General features: G+C 43.2%; 1 protein-coding gene across 1 annotated transcript in view; it reads right to left on the bottom strand.

Moving 5' to 3' along the window:
- Positions 1-9,545: 9,545 nt before the first annotated feature.
- Positions 9,546-23,409, bottom strand: part of LOC133424401 (ectonucleotide pyrophosphatase/phosphodiesterase family member 2-like) — a 66,874-nt gene continuing 53,010 nt past the window's right edge. Inside the window, exons 18-25 of the mRNA XM_061714974.1 lie at positions 20,684-20,819; positions 16,728-16,867; positions 14,295-14,430; positions 12,251-12,328; positions 12,022-12,154; positions 11,587-11,740; positions 10,094-10,310; positions 9,546-9,932 (exon numbers count right to left, since the gene is read on the bottom strand). Of these exons, the coding sequence (XP_061570958.1) occupies positions 10,140-10,310; positions 11,587-11,740; positions 12,022-12,154; positions 12,251-12,328; positions 14,295-14,430; positions 16,728-16,867; positions 20,684-20,819 (948 nt within the window). The 3' untranslated portion in view covers positions 9,546-9,932; positions 10,094-10,139. The remainder of the gene's footprint in view (positions 9,933-10,093; positions 10,311-11,586; positions 11,741-12,021; positions 12,155-12,250; positions 12,329-14,294; positions 14,431-16,727; positions 16,868-20,683; positions 20,820-23,409) is intronic.

Genomic DNA, 23,409 nt, shown 5'->3' with positions numbered 1-23,409 from the left:
TGCTTTCAGAAACATCGTGTTGGTCAGAATTATCAAACAGATCCAGGGAGGAAACAGAGACGGATGAAATCGCTTTTATTTTTTCCTACATTCCGTTTTTATTTTTTCCATTTTCGGTCTATTTAGGTTTTTAATTTTCGAGAATTTGGTTTTTCACCATTTTATGCAAATGTAAGCCCAATACAGTATAGTAATGAAATATAGACAATTATGCAATTATAAGTGAAAACTTTAATGTTTTTATACCTTTAAACATTTTTAAAGGCAAAAAGATGGCAGTAGTTATTCTCGTGTCCAACAAAACATTCCTTTTTTGGGCATAAACAAAAAAAATACCAAAAGTTGTAATGTAATGATGAAAAAAAAACGATATTTAGACATATGAATCAATTTTTAGGAATTAATATGAGAATCGATTTAGAATCAGAAATTCAATTTTTTTCAACACAGGCCTAGTTTTCAGTTACATTTAGAACAGTGGCTTCAGTAGCACATGCACATATATGTACGTATTTGCATGTGGTTCACACCAAATGGGAACTGAACTATGTTAGAAGATGTGGGCATGCGGTCAACAAAAATGATGGCTACTGAGACTCTTCCTCCTTTTGTCTCCTGTTTGGTAACAGCCTGTTGTCCCATCTGTTGCAATGGTAAGTTGCTTCTCTTTACTTTCTCTTTTTACTTCTTCACGTAGCAAATGAGGCAGCCTTTAATCCACATGAACCATGCCACTGATTTCTTTAGGTGTGTTCAGGAGGGAAAATACTGTCTCTGTCTCTCCTTTCTCTGTTCTTCATTCTCTCTGTCTGTTTTCTCTTTTCCTGTTCTGCCCAGCTGGTCTTCAGCAGGAGGGTCCCCCTTATGATCCAGGTCCTGGTCCAGGTTTCTACCCCCTTATGATCCAGGTCCTGGTCCAGGTTTCTACCCCCCTTATGATCCAGGTCCTGGTCCAGGTTTCTACCCCCTTATGATCCAGGTCCTGGTCCAGGTTTCTACCCCCTTATGATCCAGGTCCTGGTCCAGGTTTCTACCCCCTTATGATCCAGGTCCTGGTCCAGGTTTCTACCCCCTTATGATCCAGGTCCTGGTCCAGGTTTCTACCCCCCTTATGATCCAGGTCCTGGTCCAGGTCCCTACCCCCCTTATGATCCAGGTCCTGGTCCAGGTTTCTTCCTCCTAAAGGGGAGTTTTTCTTACCACTGTTTGGCTTAATGTTTTTCTCCCACTAGGGGAGTTTTTACCTGCCATTGTTTATGTAATAATTGCTCGGGGGTTTATGTTCTGGGTCTCTGGAAAGATCCTAGAGACAACTTCTGTTGTAATAGATGCTGTATAACTAAAATTGAATTGAATTGAATTCAATACTGGTCAACCAATACTACTCCAACGACACTACTCCAACGACACTACTCCAACGACACTACTCCAACGACACTACTCCAACGACACTGCTCCAACGACACTGCTCCAATGACACTGCTCCAATGACACTGCTCCAACGACACTGCTCCAACGACACTACTCCAACGACACTGCTCCAACGACACTGCTCCAATGACACTGCTCCAACGACACTACTCCAACGACACTGCTCCAACGACACTGCTCCAATGACACTGCTCCAACGATACTGCTCCAACGACACTGCTCCAACGATACTGCTCCAACGACGCTGCTCCAACAATACTACTCCAACGACACTACTCCAACGACACTGCTCCAACGACACTACTCCAATGACACTGCTCCAACGAAACTGCTCCAACGATACTGCTCCAACGACACTACTCCAACGACACTGCTCCAACGATACTGCTCCAACGATACTGCTCCAACGATACTGCTCCAACGATACTGCTCCAACGATACTGCTCCAACGATACTGCTCCAACGACACTGCTCCAACAATACTACTCCAACGACATTGCTCCAACGACACTGCTCCAACAATACTACTCCAACGACACTGCTCCAACAATACTACTCCAACGACACTGCTCCAACAATACTACTCCAACGACATTGCTCCAACGACACTGCTCCAACGACACTACTCCAACGACACTGCTCCAACGATACTGCTCCAACGACACTGCTCCAACGATACTGCTCCAACGACACTGCTCCAACGATACTGCTCCAACGACACTGCTCCAACGACACTGCTCCAACAATACTACTCCAACGACACTGCTCCAACGACACTGCTCCAACGACACTGCTCCAACGACACTGCTCCAACGACACTGCTCCAACGACGATACTGCTCCAACGACACTGCTCCAACAATACTACTCCAACGACACTGCTCCAACAACACTGCTCCAACAATACTACTCCAACGACACTGCTCCAACAACACTGCTCCAACGATACTGCTCCAACGACACTGGTTCAACGACACTGCTCCAACGATACTGCTCCACAACCCTGTGACGTAAGTTTGTGACAAACTTCATATAGATACCCAGTGAATATCCAGAATCAGAATCAGAATCACGTTTATTTGGCCAGGTCAGGTCAGACAAGACATGGAATTTGATTTGGTTATTTTCGCCCACTCTACAGTAAGTAGGTAAATAGGTAATGGACAAATGACAGCTCTTATTAGATTAGATTATCCTTTATTTCTCCCTAAGTGGGGAAACCCACTTGTTCAGCAGCAGTACACTTAACACACACATGCAGGGGAGGGGTAAAAAAGTTAAAAAGTAAAAATATATAATTATGAAATATAGACAGTATATACATTGCAATAGAAATAAAAGTAGTGTGAAAAAAATTGTGCAAAAAAAGCTGGTAGGCTGTGTGTGAGGTAGACAGATATTGCATAGATATTGCACATATGGTTATTGCACATGTTGTTATTGCACATGTTATTATTGACATTATTAACATATACAATTTTTAAAAAGGGAAAGGTGCAGCAGAATGATGTAGATATGATTATTGGAAGGTGCATTGTTACAGCATATGATTGTGTTATTATAATTACTGTTATTATTATTATTGCACAGTGATTGATTTCTCTGAGACTCTATGCGTGATGAGAGTTCATCAGAGCAACAGCTTGGGGGAAGAAACTGTCTCTGTTTTGGAGGTTTTAGGGTGGGTTTTCCTAAAACCCACCCCCAGGATTCATATGGCCAACGAGAGTTCAACGCAAATGTTGCTGTGGATTTGTAAACCCTAAATGATGTTCTTAGAATCATGAGGGAACAAAATTAAATAACAACACTGTTAATACAACAGCTCTACCAAAGAGAGCAATCCCGATCTTTGATGGTGATTCATTGAAATACCACACCTTCATTAAAGGTTTTGAGAGAGTTGAGAGGAACTGAAACAACAAATGTCATCTTTTATGTTTCCTGGAACAATGAAGAAAAAGTTAAGCCCAAGCACCAGTGAAGAACTGTCAGCATATTAATGCTGATCGAGGTTATTAAAAGGCAAATATTTTATTGCAAGTACAATTTGTTAGCAAACAAAATATCTAATCTGCCAACATGGATAAAGCCTGTTTATGGCCTCCAATCATAGGATGTAAAGGCCCTGCAGGACTATTGCCTCTCTCTCAGGGGGCTGCTAGAGTACCTTCCTGATCTTGACTTGCCTTCCATCATTAGAAAACTGCTGTGCAAACTCAGAAACAGACAGGTTTGTGAGCTACAGCACAACCGGAGGGCCAAATTCACAGATATTGTCAACAGAAGGACAAGGGAAAATACTGATAGATCTTGTCTCCAGGACTCTCCATTGCAAACTACAAATGAAGGAAATAACAGACTTTGATCAGGAAAAAAAGAAACCAACTTGGCCACCACTACAGGCCCTGTGCAAAACAAACTTCACTTTGTAAAGAAAGACGTAAAAAAACAGGAAGGAAATGATGTACCTGCTGTGGAGGAGAATTCATCTGCATTAACATTTAATGTCTGTTGAGTTTGCTTTAATGTCTCATATTATGAGTTCATCTCATCTGAAGCATTTGATGTTCTTTTCCCACTTATGTTTTAAGAAGGTTTTGCAGTTTTTCCTGTAATTTCAGTGTTCAGTTGTAGCCTCTACTTCCTTTTCCTTTTGCACAGTCATTTCTCCTCTTCTTCCATGTCTTTCCTCTAATCATTTTTGCCTCATGGCTAAAGCTGCTATTCAGTTCCTGAAGCATACAGAGGAAGATGAGGAGCATTGTGACCAAGAAGTTTTGTAGCGTGCATTAGAAACACTGTCACCTGACTTGATGTTGTTTAGTTAGCTTTATTTATTCCCACAGAACCTGGTGTGATTTCTTTCATTTTTGTTGACTTCTGTAGCTTCTGTTGACCGTTGTGGCTTCATTCAATTCCAAATACCATTGTTGTGCATCCTTCTCAAATGTATTACTGTAATTCATGATACTTGAAACCATTCTCGACCCATTCCAACCATCAGTTCATCTTTGGGAGTAGAGGCAGAAATTCATTGTATGCTGTGGTGGCATTCTCACACAATGTGTTTAACTATTTTAAACACTGTTTCATTTGAAACACATCTCCCTTTTGTTTCATGAACTCTTTCATCTTTGGTATCAAATATTTGATTTTATTGACAATATATTTGCACTGGACTGAGGATTGTGTTTTTCCAGCAGCCCTGATGAACATTTAATGAAAGCCTTGTTAACGCCCCATGCATCCACCTCTGTTAAAAAAGAGCGGAAAAATGACCATATAAGCTACACATTTTGGCCAATATATAACATATTGACTGTAGTTTAATATCAACTTATGTTGTTAAGAAGTTTTCGACCTCGCTGATGACTTTGCATCCAGAAAACAGAACCGTGTGCATCTGTAAAAGGCACACGTGCATGTTTAGCTCCGATTTCAGACCTGCTAGACCGGCTTTCAGTTTTTTGTGGGGGATTGAGGAAGTGGGAGTTACTTTCTTTTGATGAGTAATTGATGGCTTTCTGTGGCTCAGATTTGTTTATTTATTTCAGTTTTAAGTTTTTAATTTAATATTAATTTATTATTTCGAGTTGAATTTTTTAAATTTAATATTTATTTATTTCAGGTTTAATTTTTTTTTTTACCCATACAGTCAAATACTGTATCAATACGTACAGTAGATTTGTTATTATTGATAAAGGTTGTCAAGTTAAATGGCATGTTTGTTATACGGCCATGTGGTAGCTATGATACATTTGGGATGGGGAGAGGGGTGAGGGTGTGAGGTGGGGGGGCCTCCAGATTACATTTCGCTTAAGCTTGAGTTATGGTTCTGCGTCAAAACGACGCCGTGCCTTCAGCGTGTGGTACGCGTCGACGCAGACCACACGCCGTCACTGACGCTGTCACTGACGCCGTCACTGATGCCGTCACTGACCTGCACCTCCCGAAAATTGTAGCTACGCGTCGAGGCGACGCAGACCACACGCAGACGTAGAGGGCTGTGATTGGTTTGCTTGGTAGCAACGCATTTCCGGTTTCTAGTTTGAAGCAGTCGTGAACTTTCAGCACTCTTTTATTCGTTTAGAATGTGTGATTTTTTTTTGTTATGGTTTTTTGCACAATAGTTGTCCTTATCGCTTTGATTTACTGTGACTGGAAGAAGTCGGATAAACCATTCAGGAAAAGATCGCTAACTAGCGGTTGCGGGGGGAACTGCACCGCGATGAAATGGAGTGACGGGGAAGTCCGAAGGTTCACGACGGCGTCACGGTGACGGCGTGTGCTCTGCGTTGGTTTGACGCAGAACCGTAATTCAGGCTTCAGGGCCCAAATTTGGTCAGGAGCCTGGATTAGATCAATCAGCCTCTCCTCCCCAAATCCAGGTGCATACTTACCCTCACATTGACACTCGGGACAATGCAACTCCCTTAATCCTTCACACCTCTGACTGACTCATCCCACTTCACAGCTATTTGGACTCACCAGCCCAGGTGAGAAGAGAGGTGAGGAGGATGAAAGCAGCAGAGGCAGCTGGACCAAACGGGATCAGCTCCCATGCAATGAATTGTGTGGAGTTATGGAGCATGTCTTCAATCTGAGCCTCAAGCTGAGGGGGTTGCCACGGCTGTCTCAAGACGCTAAAGATTTCAGCAGCTCCAGGCCGATGACTCTCACCATCCCTCTGATTAGGACACTTGAGGGACTGGTCCTGGGCCCCCTCCGCTCTGTGGTGGGTTCAACTATGGACCCACTGCAGTTTGCCTTTTAACCCGTCATTGGAGTGGAGGATGCCATCATTACTTTGCTTCATCATCACTCTGGCCAACGTGGGGGAGCCCAGCAGCACTGTGAGAATTCTTCTGATTTCTCCAGTGCTTTCAACGTAAAACAGAGTGACAGACTTCTCCAGACACCATGTGTTACAGTGTTTGTTTTCTTTGTCCTGTCAAAAGGCATCTGATCCTACAATTTCACTGTCCTAGGACAAACCAGTGATTTGTAATATTTTTTTTTAATGAGTAGGTACCACAAATTGGGTACTTCCCATTCAATGGTGTAGGATGGCGGCTACGCTCAAGTAGGGCTGGGCGATTTTGGACAAAAATAAAATCCAGATTTTTTTCTCTGAAAACCCGATTTTCAATTTCGATTTCGATTTTTTTGGTAAAACTACAAAAGACAATTGAATAAATTGTTTCAAATATTTTATCTTTATTTTTAATAGCAAATCAAATTTCCCTATTGGGAATGAAGTGCAATTGAAAGATACTGTAAATCCTCCTTGAGTTTAGTAAAGTGACAACATTTACAATTTTCTTGACCAAACAAAGATGACTAGACGAGCTCTGTCTGTAATGCAGCCAGCTGCAAAAAAGGAAAATCGATTTTCCGATTTTCCTTTTTTTAACATCGTCTTGATTAATAAATCCGATTTAGATTTAAAATCGATTAATCACACAGCCCTACGCTCAAGTTATGACCACGATACACGACACAGTCAATAGAGACCCTTATGACAATAATATGTGCGGATATTGTGATTGGATGAACGAAACAGGAAATAGAGCACATAATGTGATGAAAAATGTAGACCTGACCAAAAGGTGGTGCTATGGAGTTCAGCCAATATTTTTATATCCATGTGTTAATTATTAAATAGTTCACCTTTGGGGGTGATTCGACAATCTGTGTTGATTTTATGGCATATTAAAGATTTGTGGCAAGACACCAAACTTCGCCGTCCTGTCATGGCGACAGCGTTAATGACAGTTACGGTTCTCACTTTGATGTCATCCCTTATGGGTTTTAATACTGCCTGGACAGGTCTGGTGTGGATCGGCTCTACCCACTGAAAACAGGGTTACATTGTTCAAAAAAAGTAATTTCCTGCTACCAGAAGGTGCCGCTATATCTGTCAGAGTTTATTACACTGCAGATGTGTTCAGGCCCGGACTGCAAACATACATACAGATTTCGGTATCGATTGTAAAAGTTTTCACTGAGTTTGAGACAGTTTGGTCTAAGTGATGAGGTATCAAAATGTAAGCCATTTTCTGTTAGCCACCACACCCACACCTTTCGTACGGAAGAGTATTAGGGCTGTGCAGGAGAATAAAATATTTGAGAGGGGAAGATTTTTTTTATTGTGCACAAAAAAGTCGAAATTACGAGAAAAAAGTCGAAATGTCGAGATTAAATACAATTTCAAGAACAAAGTCGAAGTTTCGTGAATAAAGTCAAAATTTTGAGAATAAAGTCGAAATTTCAACTTTATTCACGACTTTTTACTCAACATTTCGACTTTTTTCTCGAAATTGTACTGATAATGTATTGATAATAATTCCCACTGCAGTGGTAGTTGGAGTAATTTCTGCCCCATTTGTCTGTGTACATTGGTAGGGATGGCAATTGATAAGATTTTTCCAATTCCGATTCCATTTTCGATTCTGTTTAACGATTCGATTCTTTATCGATTCTCTTATCGATTCTCATTGGAAAAAAGGAAAAAAACAGGTGGATTAGCATCAACTTTAGCATCAGCTCGGTGACATTCATCTATTCTGGCCTGGGTCATACTCTTCCCTGCCTAGATGAAAGGAGAAGCTAGCGGTAAACTGGAGCTACTGTAGCCTCTGAGCCGGTCAGACTATGTCTCTCGTCATGGTCGTCTAAATGTAATGCATGAGAAGGGATTCATTTAACGTTAGTAGTTAGTAATAGCAGCTTTTACAATAAGGCAAATGAGCTAACATGAGAGGAAGTGTTATTTTGTTAGTTACCTGCAGTATTAACAGCAGAGGACTGGCTAACGTTGTCGCTGCTGCTGGTTGAGAAGATTCACTCCGGACTCAAAACAGATCAAACACGCGACATTCATTAAAAGTTATTTCATGTGGTGTATGCTTTAGCATGTTGCTCCCTTTGTTGAAATGTCCACATTGCAAGTATTGCAAGTCGCCCTGTTGTCATTCGTGGCCATTTTGGTAAAATGGCCACGGTTACATGATGTTTTTTAATTCGGAATTATTTATTCCGAATCAAATAATTCAAAATAAAACAATTTTCCTTCGAGTTTACATGGAAATAGAAATTCTGAATTGTGGTTTACATGGAAAACACGTTTGATGGTCTTTCTCCAATTCCTCTCCAGGTCTGGGGGTTGGGAAGGTTCTGATTGGATAGGGGGGGGACCGGAAGTTAAACTACCAGAAGAAAAACAAACTTAGCCGCTACAACTTTGAAAAGCTCACAATTTTTATGTTTCCTGTTTCCATCTGTTCTTTTAATTATTTCCAAGTCCTCCAAGCTATTTATTAAATAAATGGTCTCTGCTCTTGACCACCGTTTACCGCGTGCTGCATCTTGAAACTTTGTTTGGAAAACCAGCCCAGCAGGAATATAAGCGTCATGGAGACAGACGGGCGAGGGAACGAGCAGAAAGAAAGACCGGGATTAATTTAAAGTGGAATGAGTGTAAACATGATCGAGAAATTATTCTATTCGGATTTAAAATCAGAATAAACCAGCCACTTACTTCGGAATTAAGTTTAATTCGGAATGGCCATTTTCATTCGTAATTAGTTGTTTACATGGTCATTTTTACTCATTTTAAATCAGACTTCATTTTAATTCTGAATTAAAGAGGAATTAAAATTCCCATGTAAACGCACTCAATGTAACCAAACTTTCGAGCGTTTATGCCGCTTTGTCTCCATGTTTTCCTGCTGGGCGCGAATGCGCACGTTGCGTAACTACGCAACGTGCGTGGTGACGTCATTACCGCCCACTGGAATTGATAAGGGAATCGTTTGCAACAAAAGGCAAACGATTCCAAGGAATTGAAACACTGGGAACCGGTTCTCAACAAGAACCGGTTCTCAATTCCCATCCCTATACATTGGTGTTGAGGTAGTTACTGGAACAGTATGTGAAATCTAAAACTGGTGCCACTGTGACGTACATGACAACGGCAGTCTCTTCCTGATGACTACATTATATCTGCACATGGGGAGAAAATGCTGAACATGTCATTCAACACATTTATGGGTGGGTTTGAAAGATGAAATGATGAAATCTCTTTTATTCTGACAGATCTGTTGACAGCTTTCACAATTTTTATTCATTTGTTTTTACATTAAAAAAAAAACAGTTTACATCCCGGCAAATATACTTACTTAAAATAATTAGATGTTTTATGTAAGATGCACATTTTGAAAGTATAAAATAACATTAGTAAATCTGTAGTCCTTTATTATTACGCACATTTATGGATTATATATTATATAAAATATCATTGTAAAAAGCCACAGGTTCACGATGTGTCAGAAGTTTTTCCTTGAGAATGTGCACTAAACTCAAATGTATTTAATTATATTGTTTACTTCCTAAAAAAAACTGCCTTTTGCTGTTTAAACCGGTTATGAGATGAGGAGAAGCACGGCGCTGTAGTTCTCCAGCGAGCTGGATGCTCTCGGGGTGAGTCCAGCTGATGAACTGCATGGGCACAATGCACATGAAGGGAAGGGGGTTTTTGTACAATTCTTTCTGTACATTCATGTGCAAAATATGACATCCATTCCCCCACACTGAGGTGGTTCCACCTGAAATAGGCCGATGACATGGCGATGACTGAATCTCCACCTCGTACCACGTACATTCACCACAGATGAGCCATACTGAAGTCCAGAGAGCCAGCAGAGGTCAGATCTCGCTCTCGTACGTCTGCATGTAGGTCTTGAGAGACAGGATTTCCGTGTAGCTCCGGGTGGTTCTGCGGTACAAGTCCAGTCCTGTGAGGATCTCCACGTCCCGGACCCGAGCCGTGTGCATCTTCATCAAGTCCTCCACCCAGCGAGACTCGTCCTCTGAGCTCTGTGGGAGGCAGAGAGGAGCAGACGTGGGTTTAGCATGTGCTGTCAGAAAGACTGAGTGTCAGAAAGACTGAGTGTCAGAAAGACTGAGTGTCAGAAAGACTGAGTGTCAGAAAGACTGAGTGTCAGCGTAAACTTTCAGTTTGAGCAACTGGAAAACATCTAAAATGGGAAAGAGCTGTTGTGTGATCGACTGTACTCATAGATTTAGCAAGAAATCAGTGTTATCGTTTTACGCAGAAACAACTGGATTCCAGGCACCGAAACGTGGATTTGCGGTTCCCATTTTGTATCAGGTAATGTTGGATTTTTGGGTAGCTAACGTTAAAAGATCATTCTTTGAAACAAATATGTAGCAGGGCGAGTGCTACCAGGGCCGACCGAAGGATGGAGAGACACGGAGTTTCGTGCAGAACCCTTTTATTTCTCACTCATCACCGCCAACGGCCCGGTTTCCCAGATCAGTTAAGTAGTTCTTAACAGCGAAAGACTTCTTTCACAGGCTCCTTAAGATGGTTTGAAAGAAGTCTTTCGCTGTTAAGAACTACTTAACTGATCTGGGAAACCGGGCCAACATGTGCACAAGCATACCCGCAGCTCCTCCGACCTCTTTGCTGCTGTCCAGCTCTGCCTTATAAAGGCAGGCAGGGTGGAGAGCGGCAGCCACTCAGGTGGATGGGACACAGGTGCGTGTCCCGTCAACCTCTCCACCATGCCACAAAATATATTTACTGTTTGTTACTGTAGCATAGCTGAGCGGAGCTGAGCAGACTACAATATCTCCCGTCGTATCTCAAGTCCGTCCTAGTTACTGCAGAATCAACACTGTGTCCATTAAGGACCTTATGGGATGGTAGTGATTGTTCCAGGTGTTAGTCAGACCCTCAGGTGTTACCAAGGAAACTGAGTTATTGCTTGTTAATAAACTCTGTAACTTACCAGGTTCCAACGGCTGCAGACGAGAGATTAAATAGTCGCTCAGCCGCTCAGCTGTGGCTGGTTATAAAACTAATGATTTACACTGAAAACACATTAAAGCATGAATAACTGATTTAATGTTTATGTTTTTTGGTAAGTGACCGTGGTATAAGCGGGATAAGGCCCTTCGAGTTGTCTATTATCATAAATATATAAAATTTGCGGAGGCAAAGCGCCCCGCGTTGTCCATATATTTATGTTAATGGACACCGGGTCGGGCATTATCCCTTACTCATCTCACTTCCAGGTGTTACTTGTGATATGGTGTCGCTGTATTCAGCCCCCCCTCCTCTGCTTACGTTGCAGGTCTCCTCGTTGTTGGGTCTGTGCGGCAGGATGAAAGCAGCGCTGCTCAGCGGACCGTTACAGGAATCTGCCGTCTGTGTGAAGTCTAAGCAGCTGGTGAGGACCACAAAGTAGTGGGTGGGTATGTGGACCGTCCTGCTGGTGTATCTGCAACAAACGGCAAAAGGAAGTTCAGAACTTCAGCTTTAGTGGCAGTTATTTGACTTCCTCTTTATCTAGTATTTCCTTCCAACAAAAAAAACAACTGAAAAAAACAAAGCAGTCCAGTCAAGAATTTTGTCTCTCCCTTTTTTATTCAAGTTATACTAGTCCAATATTTCTTTCTATATGTGAAAGGTAATTGGGATCTTGTGTACACAAAGAATATACTGTAAATATTTGCAGCTGTTTTTAGACTCTGCAATGAAAAACACAAGGACTGCTCCTACTCTTTTATCTTCTCAGCCGAGTCTCGGATTCCATCGTAGTCGTAGTCAAAGATGGGTCCAACGAGAAGGTTCACGCCGTTTCTCTCGATGGCATATTTCTTCACCAGTGCTCTCTGAAAGAAACCCCATATCCCTGGGGGAAGAGAGGAGAGTTGGCAGAGAAAAGGACGTGGGTGAAAAGGAGTAAAATAGAAGAAACGAGGAAAACAAACTTACAGTACCATCTTACTTTTGAATGTGGGGTACATGGGCACGGTGTTTGTGATGAGGAAGGCATCATGCTTTTTGTCCAAGTTTGATGACAACTCTGTTAACAAAGAAAAAAAATATGGCAAGGAGAATCTATAAGGAGTACAATCATTTTCACATCATAGAAAGTTGATGGGTAAATTGACAGAAAGCACCAAGATCTGGCACTTTTTCTGTATTAAGAGCTCAAACTCTAACAACAGATATTGTGTCACAGTGGACACTCAAGAGGTACTAACCCTCTTTTACAATGCAGTTTGTTAACGGTCTACCCACCCTTACAAAATTGCAGGTTTTAAAAAAATAAGGAGGACATAACATTCTTAAACAGAATTAAGACAAAAGTTTTTTATTAGCAGAAACACTCTTGTGCTTATGTAAAACACCAATAGAGGGAATGCACATGACGTCACAGATGTAACTTCACAGCGGGTTATGCCCACTGAGTGTCAGAAAGACTCCGGCGTAGAAATTAAGTACATATAAATATCAGGAAACTGGATTCGTGGCCAAATATTAATGTCCATGGACCAGTGGTTCTTGGTAACTGTACCAAATATTAATGTCCATGGACCACTGGTTCTTGGGGTAACTGTACCAAATATTAATGTCCATGGATCACTGGTTCTTGGGGTAACTGTACCAAATATTAATGTCCATGGACCACTGGTTCTTGGGGTAACTGTACCAAATATTAATGTCCATGGACCACTGGTTCTTGGGGTTACTGTACGGGTCACTGTCAAGTCCAACTGACGCTAATTTAAGCCCATAATCAGCTTTTATCCCGTCTTCTCCACTAGTTGCAGCTGTTTTTGCTGATGTTTTGCCACTCAGTGCAGTAAGGGGGCTGGTCCAGTGGGAAAGAAACGTCAATACAAACCCTCTATAGCCTCTGAAGGTTTGTTGAGACGTGGAAGCCAATAGGTAAAGGGCATGGGCCTCATCTATAAAGCTTGCTTGCGCAGAAAAAGCGCCTGAAAGTTGCGGAAGCCGCCATCTACGCAAAGCCTCGGATCTAAAAAGAAAAAACTAACCGAAAAATCTGCTTATCTTTACGGCAACCCTGACCCTCCCGTAAGAATTTACTTAAGACACGGGGAACTGGCGATGCAGGCTGTGAGGTGGTGAAATGAAGCCAGATTCATGTCATACTCTTAATAATGTCCTCACATATCACAACATATGTCAGACTTATGATAAAATAGCGCTGATCGTGTCCCTCTGTGTGTGAAGCTCAGCGTCAGTCAGGACTCTGCTGCTGCTGCTGCTGCCTCCTCTTCACCCACCGCTTTAGGAGAGAACAAATGAGGGGCTTCGTAGAGCGTTTAGGGGCTCCACGGAGCCCCTCATTTCTTCCCTAAAGGGACACAGATTTTTTTATATATATATAATGAGTTTTAGCGCACGTGAAACCTTTAGGTGCGTGTGTAAGCCTAAATTAGGGTCCTGCGTTAAAACGACGCAGAGCCTGTTGCGCCGGGGCACTCACGGCGTTCCGCGCAGCAACGGCGTGCTGCCACTCACTCGCTGTATTTTATAGCCTACTATTTATTTTTCTACTTTTACTGTGACCACAAAATAATGTCGTTTTCCTGTCCTCCACCTCATCCACAACATCTCCATCTCAGATCTCAGTGAAATTCAGTGACACCGTGGATCGACACCCTCATTCATTCTGACGCCGAACAGGCTGCAGGAAGCCACTGCGCATGCTCAGCAGGCTCAATCATATGCAAAAACATACCATTTTTGGTATGAAGTGGGCGTGTAGAGGGCAGGATATGAGGCGGATTCAGCTGCGCAACCTTCCAGCTGGACTGTGATTTATAAAGAGAACATTGCGTGGAAGTCTGCGTGCACGCGGTTTTATAGATCCGGATTTTTTTTTGCGCCCACCATTTTCGGCTTTTGGGTGTACGTGCACTTTTAGTATGAATCCTACGCACTCCATTTTAAATGAGGCCCCATGGCAGTAACTAAAAGAACTGTGGTTTCATGGTAAACTGTCGTGGTCCACTTACGTGGTGGGTACAGGAAGGCGTGTGTGATGTGTCTGTCTGTTCTGTAGTTAGTGCAGGACTGGCTGGAAGCTGGAACAACTCTGGCGTCTGGTCTCACACAGCTGGACAGAGCTTCAGGCAGAGGAGACACCTCAACCTGCAGGGTCACAGAAAACACTTTACACTGTTATATTTAACAGCTGATTGTCTTACAGTTACAGTTGGTACATTTATTTTTGTCACATTCGCTGAAATGATGACTATTTTCTGATGATATTGTCTAAACCAGGTTATTTGATCATCAAATCTGTTGCTTTGACACCACCTGCAGCTCCAGTTTACAAGCTTTAGTCACCCCGGGGAGATTTTAATATAGAAATCCCCTTAAGAAAACGTTCCTTCTCTTTTTACATATCGTCACCAATTGCCCCTAAAGTCAAGGAAACCCACTTTAAAATAGCACCAGCTATATATCCTGTTAATGATTTGCTACACAGAAGGTTTAATTTGGAAGTTGATCCCTGCATATTTTGTTCTCCTGAGGCCGAGACCATTGGACATCTTTTTTTCAATTGCTCTGTTACAAAGTCCTTTTGGTATCAACCTGGTGATTATTTTGATGAGCTGCTGGACAGTTGAATTTCCCTTCAGGGATTAATAAAGTCCGTCCGTCCGTCCGTCCGTCCGTCCGTCCGGACGGTCCATCCATCCATCCATCCATCCATCTATCTATCTATCTATCTATCTATCTATCTATCTATCTATCTATCTATCTATCTATCTATCTATCTATCTATCTATCTATCTATCTATCTATCTATCTATCTATCTATCTATCTATCTATCTATCTATCTATCTATCTATCTATCTATCTATCTATCTATCTATCTATCTATCTATCTATCTATCTATCTATCTATCTATCTATCTATCTATCTATCTTTCTATCTATCTATCTATCTTTTTACATTTTTTTACCAACTACTTTAAATCTATGAAAAAGATTGATGATATGAATAGGGTTGCCAAGAAACTGTACTCATCCATAACTCAGTCCTTGCTCTTTTGATTTTATTGTACCTTGCTGTCCTTGTGCCTTTTGTTTGTTTTGTTTATTTTTGCTTCTTGTGTGAATCTGTTATCTTCACGATTGTTGCTGTAATTATTTCCTAATTTTATACCTTTTTCACCCTGCCTTGATCTCACTCCCATTGCAGCTCCTGTAATCACCACCAGGGGGCGCGTTTCCCCAGGGTTAATCCAAAAGTCCTGCACATGCTCCATCAACCCCTTACCCCTTCCAGGCTTCATGTAAATATTTACATACCACCACTTGAGGAAAAAACTAGATATTAAGCCAGTTGTAAGAGGTTTATTGCAAAACGTAGGAAAAGTTGCTGGTTTCTTTTTTTGGAGTTATTTCTTACACATGTGTAATCAAATTAACCAAAGTAAGCAGAAGAAGACTGTTGCAGAGAAGCAACCAATAGGCTAAAGAAATAAATTTACCATGCTTGAAATAAAACTGTGGTGAATATTGGAGCGGCATTTCAGCGATGGAGATGGAGCTGCGGGACTTGAAATGTTTTTTAGTTGAATGTGGAATTAACAGTGTTTCTTCTTGCAGGTAATCATCTAAATTTTGACTGTCTCTATTTGTATTTTTTTTTGGCATGAGGAGCAGACCGTTCACCATGAGGTGTACAGTGATGCACAGTGATGCACGCACATTACAAAAGATGAAGCTAAGGATATTCGTTTTTATTATACTGGGACGCTCTGTTGGCTTCTATTTCTGTATTTATTGGCACATCATTTGTATGTGTCAGTTTGGTGTCCTCTCATGAAGTCATCTGGTTGCAACATCAAAACAAACTAAAATGTCTTTGTGCAGTTATCAGGCGAGCTCTCTGACACCGATGTCCACCGATGTCCATGTAAACACGTGAGGACAACACTGTAGTGGCAACTACAAGTGTGGAATCATGCAAGGAATCATGGGATACTCTGATTCTCTGTGTCTTCTGGTTCAGACTCGGTTTAGAGTTAGTGAGTGAGTGAGTGAGTGAGTGAGTGAGTGAGTGAGTGAGTGAGTGAGTGAGTGAGTGAGTGAGTGAGTGAGTGAGTGAGTGAGTGAGTGAGTGAGTGAGTGAGTGAGTGAGTGAGTGAGTGAGTGAGTGAGTGAGTGAGTGAGTGAGTGAGTGAGTGAGTGAGTGAGTGAGTGAGTTAGTTAGTTAGTTAGTTAGTTAGTTAGTTAGTTAGTTAGTTAGTTAGTTAGTTAGTTAGTTAGTTAGTTAGTTAGTTAGTTAGTTTCAATTTATTGTCCTTTCGGAAATTCTTTTTGCATCTGTGGCAGTCAGAATACATGGTCAAAAACAAAAAAACAGATCAATATATAATAAATCTGAGCCCAGATGTGTTATCCAGCCCCGCTGGTCCAGAGTGATGGGTACCTGTCTGCTGACGGTGAACGACGTCCAGAGCGGCATGGAGAGAGTTTCACTGTAGCCGCTGATGTAGTCGCCGTGACGGAGTACGGAGTATTTGGTGCGGAAGAGAACAGCAGGGCGACCGTACGGCAGGTTTCTGCTGTCTGACACACAAAGCAGACAAATGGACCAAGCACTGAGCACTGACTTGTTTACGGATGTCATACTAACATGAATAAACAGCAATATTGGAAACTAAAAACCACCACTGTGACATGTCAGTACAGTATGAACCATGCTGTAGTTTCAGTTGAGATAAGATAAAATAACAGGCAATGGCCGGGTTTCCCAGATCCGACCCTGAAGGGTTCAACTAAGAAGGGGTCCTAAGATACGGGTGTTTCCCAGATGACTTCTTAACACCGTTCTTAGGACTGTTCTTAGGACCGCTCTTAAGATCTCTCTTTAAGAAGCTCTTTGGAGGAGCTGTCCACCACCGCGGTTCTGAAACTAAATCAATCAATGCCAGGCAAATTGATCACCGATCACTATCAGCGCATTTTCACACACAGCACTGCTACCTAATGCACTAATTCCCTGCTGCCTGTGCGTTATGTGTGTTATAATGAAAAATTAAGATGATAAATATACTTTTATGACCCTTTTCATGATGAAAACAAGACTGCAACTAAATAAGAAGTAGTCTTGGTAAGAGAATAATGAGGAATTGTATTGTTTTTATTAAATGTGAAAGATGGACGAAAGGACAAATTAACTTAACGATCAGCACATAGGACCGCATTGTATCCTCCTGACTAGTAAAACAGAATCCTTCACCTCAAAAAAATATTCTGAAGTTTATTTAGCTTCTTGACCTTTTTCACTATTAAGCAGAATCTTGCATTCATCAACGTTGTATTTGCGGATGTTTGGAGACACACAGCGGGTGTGTGGAGACACGCAGCACTGCTCCTCAATGCACTAATTCCCTGTCACCACACATATAGGTGACAGGTGTATCCAAGTAGCAATCACATCCATTTACACACATCAATCAGTTACTGAGGATATAAAATGACCTGTGGGTAGGTGCACACATTAAGACAGAATGGCAGAAGTCAAGAAGCAGCGGGCCAAGCGGTCACCAGCATTCACTGCTGAGGAGATGGGCATCCTGGTCGATGAAGTGTGGCAACAGCGCGACACCCTGCATCTCTGCGTGGATCTGGAGAGGGAGAAGCTCAGAGTGCTGCGGCGTATGGAGGGCCACCTCGAGAGGTCCACTGCCCTCCAGCAGCAGATGGTGGACATCAAGAGGGAGAAATTGGAGCTTCAGCGGAGACAGATGCCACTTCCCGAGGCGCAGTACAGCCGACCCTCCAGAAGGCGACGCTCCAGAGGGTGACTCTCCAGAGGGCAAACCCTCCAGAGGGCGACCCTCCAGAGGGCCACGCTCCAGAGGGCGACACTCCAGAGGGCGACCCTCCAGAGGGCCACGATCCAGAGGGCGACACTCCAGAGGGCAAACCCTCCAGAGGGCGACCCTCCAGAGGGCGACTCTCCAGAGGGCGACCCTCCAGAGGGCGACGCTCCAGAGGGCGACTCTCCCGAGGGCGACTCTCCCGAGGGCGACTCTCCAGAAGGGGGACTCTCCAGAGGGCGACCCTCCAGAGGGCGATGCTCCAGAGGGCGACCCTCCAGAGGGCCACGCTCCAGAGGGCGACGCTCCAGAGGGCGACTCTCCAGAGGGCGACTCTCCAGAGGGCGACTCTCCAGAGGGCGACCCTCGAGAGGGCGACGCTCCAGAGGGCGACTCTCCAGAGGGCGACTCTCCAGAGGGCGACTCTCCAGAGGGCGACGCTCCAGAGGGCGACCCTCCAGAGGGCGACCCCCCAGAGGGCCCCTGTGAATTGTCATGATCATATAGATTTATTTCCTGACATGTTACATATTCATGCTTGAAATAAACTTGGTTCTCTTTTCATTATTGTGTTGTGTGATTCATAGGGGTTTCAAAACTACACAGAGGGTCCCTGTGAATTGACCATTTTATTGATTTACTCCCTGGAGTGTGTGTGTGCGTAATGTACACTTTACGCATGACACATGCCCCTCTTCCAGCCAAAAACACATGTAAACTCCCGGACACTTTCAAGAATACTTTGCTTTAATGTTCAATGCTACACCTTCAAAGCACTGAAACATTGCAGCAATAAAGTATTCTTGAAAGTTAGTGGTTGGAGTTTAGAAGTTTTTAGACAGTTGATATGGGTGGTGTGGTGATAGTGGGTTTATTGCTGGAGTTTTTTTTTTATTGTTTGGGGATTAGGGGAGTTGGTTGGTGCTCAGGTGACTGCTTGGTGACTGGTGAAAGGGAAGTGAAATCAGAAAAACAGGTCGATGAGCTCCTGTCTTCTCTGGACACCGGCTCGGTGGAGTGCTGCTCGGGCATCGTCCGGACCATCGTCCGGACCTCATCCAAGGGGGTGGCTCATCTGCCCCAGCGCGCACAGCCATGTTGTGGAGCATGGCGGTGACTACGATGACGCCACAACTCTTGGCAGGTGACAGGCGCAGCCCCCCGATGAACGATGGATACAACGGAACCGTGACTTCCACCTGCCAAACATCCATTCGATGTGGGTCCTGGTGTCTATGTGGGCCTCATTAAACCTCTCCTCCGCTGGTGTTGCCGGGTTGGTCACAGGGGTCACCAGGTAGCTGCGGAGAGGGTAGCCGCTGTCCCCGAGGAGGAAGCTCCAGCCAAACTCTCCCCTAGCAACCTTCTGCCCCACAGCCGAGTTGACAAACACGTAGCTGTCATGGGTGCCTCCCGGCCACCTGGCAACGATGTCCGTTATCAGGCCCTCGTGGTCCACCACCACCTGCGTGTTGATGGCAGAAAAGTGCTTCCTCCCAATCCAGCACGGGTCCACCAAGGAGGGATTGAGGATGGGGATCAAGATGCCATCCTCAACGCCAATCACCCGGGGGATCCCAGCCATGGCGTGGAATCCTTGGTGGACCTGGCGGATCTCCTCCCTTGTGCTGGGCATCTTGATGTGCGCTCGGGCATGGCGCAGGAGGATCGGTGTCACGGCTGCCACACTCCCTGACACCGACGCCTTGCTCAGTCCGGTGCCGTCCCCCACCACCTCCAGGAAGCTCCCCACTGCGTAAAAACACAGTGCAGCCAGTAACTGGACCTCCGGGCTCAGGGCCAAATTGCACCGGGTTGCCCTCCGGATATGTGGAGACACCACCGTGATGAGGCGTTGTATCTCAGCCCGTGGAAGCCGGTACCTCATCTGGACAGCCCTGTCCGACAGCACGTCCAGGGGACTGAAGTCCTGACGCACGAATGCGTTCATATAAACCGTTCTGCTTCGCGCACGGCGAGAATATGCTGTATAGCAGCCATGGTATCTCACACGTGTGATAAATGATAGTCATGATGATCATTTTATTTGTGCGTAATGCATAAAGCATATACAGGAACACACTTGTTATTCGTTATTTTCCTTTTTTTTCCCCTTTGCTAGCACCAATGAATGCTAAACAATATAAATCTAAAGTATAAAATAGATCAAAATTTGTGCGGTGTGCATTGTTTTAATATCTCATTGCTTGGTGTAATATTGATTTGCCTGACGCGGCTGGATCTGTGAGTCTTTGTTCACTAGGAAGGGTGTAAAGAGTTGGTCAGCGGCATCTTGCATTTCCTTCTTAATTAAAGAGATTCTTCAGCTAAGAGCGACTCTGGGAAACACGTTTTTCTTTCACAGGCTCCTTAAGAAGGGTTGAAAGAAGCCTTCTGCTGTTAAGGGCTTCTTAACTGATCTGGGAAACCCGGCCAATGTGTGTCATTTTACTTTTCTCGATGAAACGCGGCTTTTCTTTAGTTTTTTTTTAGTCTGATCAATTATGTCTGAGAAGGAACACTTATAACAGGTATTTTCAGTAACTCTGGGAACACTGACCATCGATAGCTTGCCTCAATCGTTGATTTAGCTCCTCCACTTTGTTCTGTAAGAGACAGAGCCAGAGTGACTCCAGGTTATAGCCTCGCACAAGGGCCACTTTCAAACCTCTCTGGCCCCTACTTTTTACACGCAACTGCAAAAAGATCAGAATTTGAAACAATCTCTTGCCATCGATTTACAAGGGAATCACAAACAACAGTTGAGATCAGGTCAAACAGTTCAGGCCGGCGCTTTCTCCGCTTCCCCCCAGTTTAAGCAACATTAACACATGCAGATTCTGTTTGAAACGTGGACATGAAATGACAGAATGTTGCTTTGTTATACAGTTGAAGAGATTTTGATTGAATAATTGAGTAAATAAAAGCAGAGCTGGTTTCAGCTCAGCAGAAGGAAGCCTTACAGGGAGATACAAACAAACAGATATAATCATAGATGACGGGGCCATGTCAACACATCTCTGTAAAAGTGCACTGAAGTAGCAAATAGTGTACAAAACACAACAAAATGAAAAGTAAATCCTTCAGTCATTGGTTTCCATCAAATTTTACCTTATAACATCAAAAGAGTATCAAAAGAGCTCTTTTTACTGACGAAACAAGTTAGTTTCAATTTATTTATTTATTTTTTGTCTGCGTATATATTAATGGTTAATACCGTGTTGCTAAAAACCTAAGGCATATTAAATATATATATATATATATATATATATATATATATATATATATATATATATATATATATATATATATATATATATATATATATATATATATGTATATGCCTTAGGTTTTTATATATATATATATCTTTTAATATATCATATATATTTATTTTATTATAATAAAAGGGGCCTCATTTATAAAAGTGCGTAGGATTCATACTAAAAGTGTACGTGCGCTCAAAAGCTGAAAGTGGCGGGCACAAAACTGATTTATAAAACTGTGTGCACGCACACTTGCACGCAATGTTCTCTTTATAAATCACAGTCCAGCTGGAAGGTTGCGCAGGTGAATTCGCTTCATATCCCGCCCTCTACACGCCCACTTCACACCATAAATGGGCAATGCAAAGTAGTTCATGACTGTATTTGCATATAAATGAGCCTGCTGAGCATGCGCAGCGGCTTCCTGCAGTCTGTTTCTGCTGCGCGTCAGGATGAATGAGATGTGTCGAGCCACCGTGCCACTAAATTTCACGGAGACTGAGATGGAGATGTTGTGGATGAGGTGGAGGCAGGAAAACCACATTATTTGGTGGTCACAGTAGTGGCATCACTAACAAAAATAAAGCGCGTGAGTGGCAGCACGTCGTTGCTGCGCTAAACGCCGTGAGTGCCACGGACAGATCTGTGGCAGAAATAAAAAAGAAGCGTGTTCTGAAGGTGGAGGCCAAGAGAAGAGTGGCCCGGTGTCATATGACAGGTGTCGTGCCAAAAAGTGATTGCCTGCCAGAATCTGATTTGTGGCCGCGGGAGCGCGCACAGCAGTCCGTTGAGCGATAGCGCTGAAACGTCAGATTTTCAGATTATGAAGCTCAAGAATGAGATCAAGTCATATTTAGGCAGAAACAACTTTTCATTTACTGTATTTGGCCTTCAATCATTTTTTAGCAGGTGAAAAGACCAATTTTCAGGGGAGAAATCAGATTTTGGCAGGCAATCACTTTTTGGCACAACACCGGTACGGCGTGTCCTGCGCCGCGGCTGCAGCAGCACCAGAGTCCTGACTGACGCTGAGCTTCAAACACAGAGGGACACGATCAGCGCTATTATATTACAAGTCTGATATGTGATGACATTAAAAGTATGACATGAATCTGGCTTCATTTCACCACCTCACCGCCTGCCTTGCCAGTTCCCCATATCTTCAAAATGTTTGTGCGCTAGGATCAAAGTTTGCGTAAAGATGTGCACATTTTCCCGTTTGTTTTTTTTTAAAATCCCAACCTTTGCGTAGAAGGTGGCGTGCGCATCTTTAAAACTTTGTTTTTTGCGCACGCAAGCTTTATAAATGAGGCCCCAGGAGCGCTTTGGTTTCAGTGATGTTACTAATCTGTGAGCAGAGCTGTTCAAAACTAGAACTCACTTCAGCAGCAAACTGGATCTACAGGTAGGTCTGAAGAATCAGAAACTGGACCTACAGGTAGGTCTGAAGTATCTCAGAAACTGGACCTACTGTAGGTCTGAAGAATCAGAAACTGGACCTACTGGTAGGTCTGAAGTATCACAGAAACTGGACCTACAGTAGGTCTGAAGAATCACAGAAACTGGACCTACAGTAGGTCTGAAGAATCAGAAACTGGACCTACAGTAGGTCTGAAGTATCACAGAAACTGGACCTACAGGTAGGCCTGAAGAATCACAGAAACTGGACCTACAGTAGGTCTGAAGAATCACAGAAACTGGACCTACAGTAGGTCTGAAGAATCACAGAAACTGGACCTACAGTAGGTCTGAAGAATCACAGAAACTGGACCTACAGTAGGTCTGAAGAATCACAGAAACTGGACCTACAGTAGGTCTGAAGAATCACAGAAACTGGACCTACAGTAGGTCTGAAGAATCAGAAACTGGACCTACAGTAGGTCTGAAGAATCACAGAAACTGGACCTACAGGTAGGTCTGAAGAATCACAGAAACTGGACCTACAGTAGGTCTGAAGAATCACAGAAACTGGACCTACAGGTAGGTCTGAAGAATCACAGAAACTGGACCTACAGGTAGG

This window comes from Cololabis saira, chromosome 3 (genome assembly GCF_033807715.1).
Source record: "Cololabis saira isolate AMF1-May2022 chromosome 3, fColSai1.1, whole genome shotgun sequence".
NCBI lineage: Eukaryota > Metazoa > Chordata > Actinopteri > Beloniformes > Belonidae > Cololabis > Cololabis saira.
This window is presented reverse-complemented; position numbering and strand designations above follow the sequence as displayed.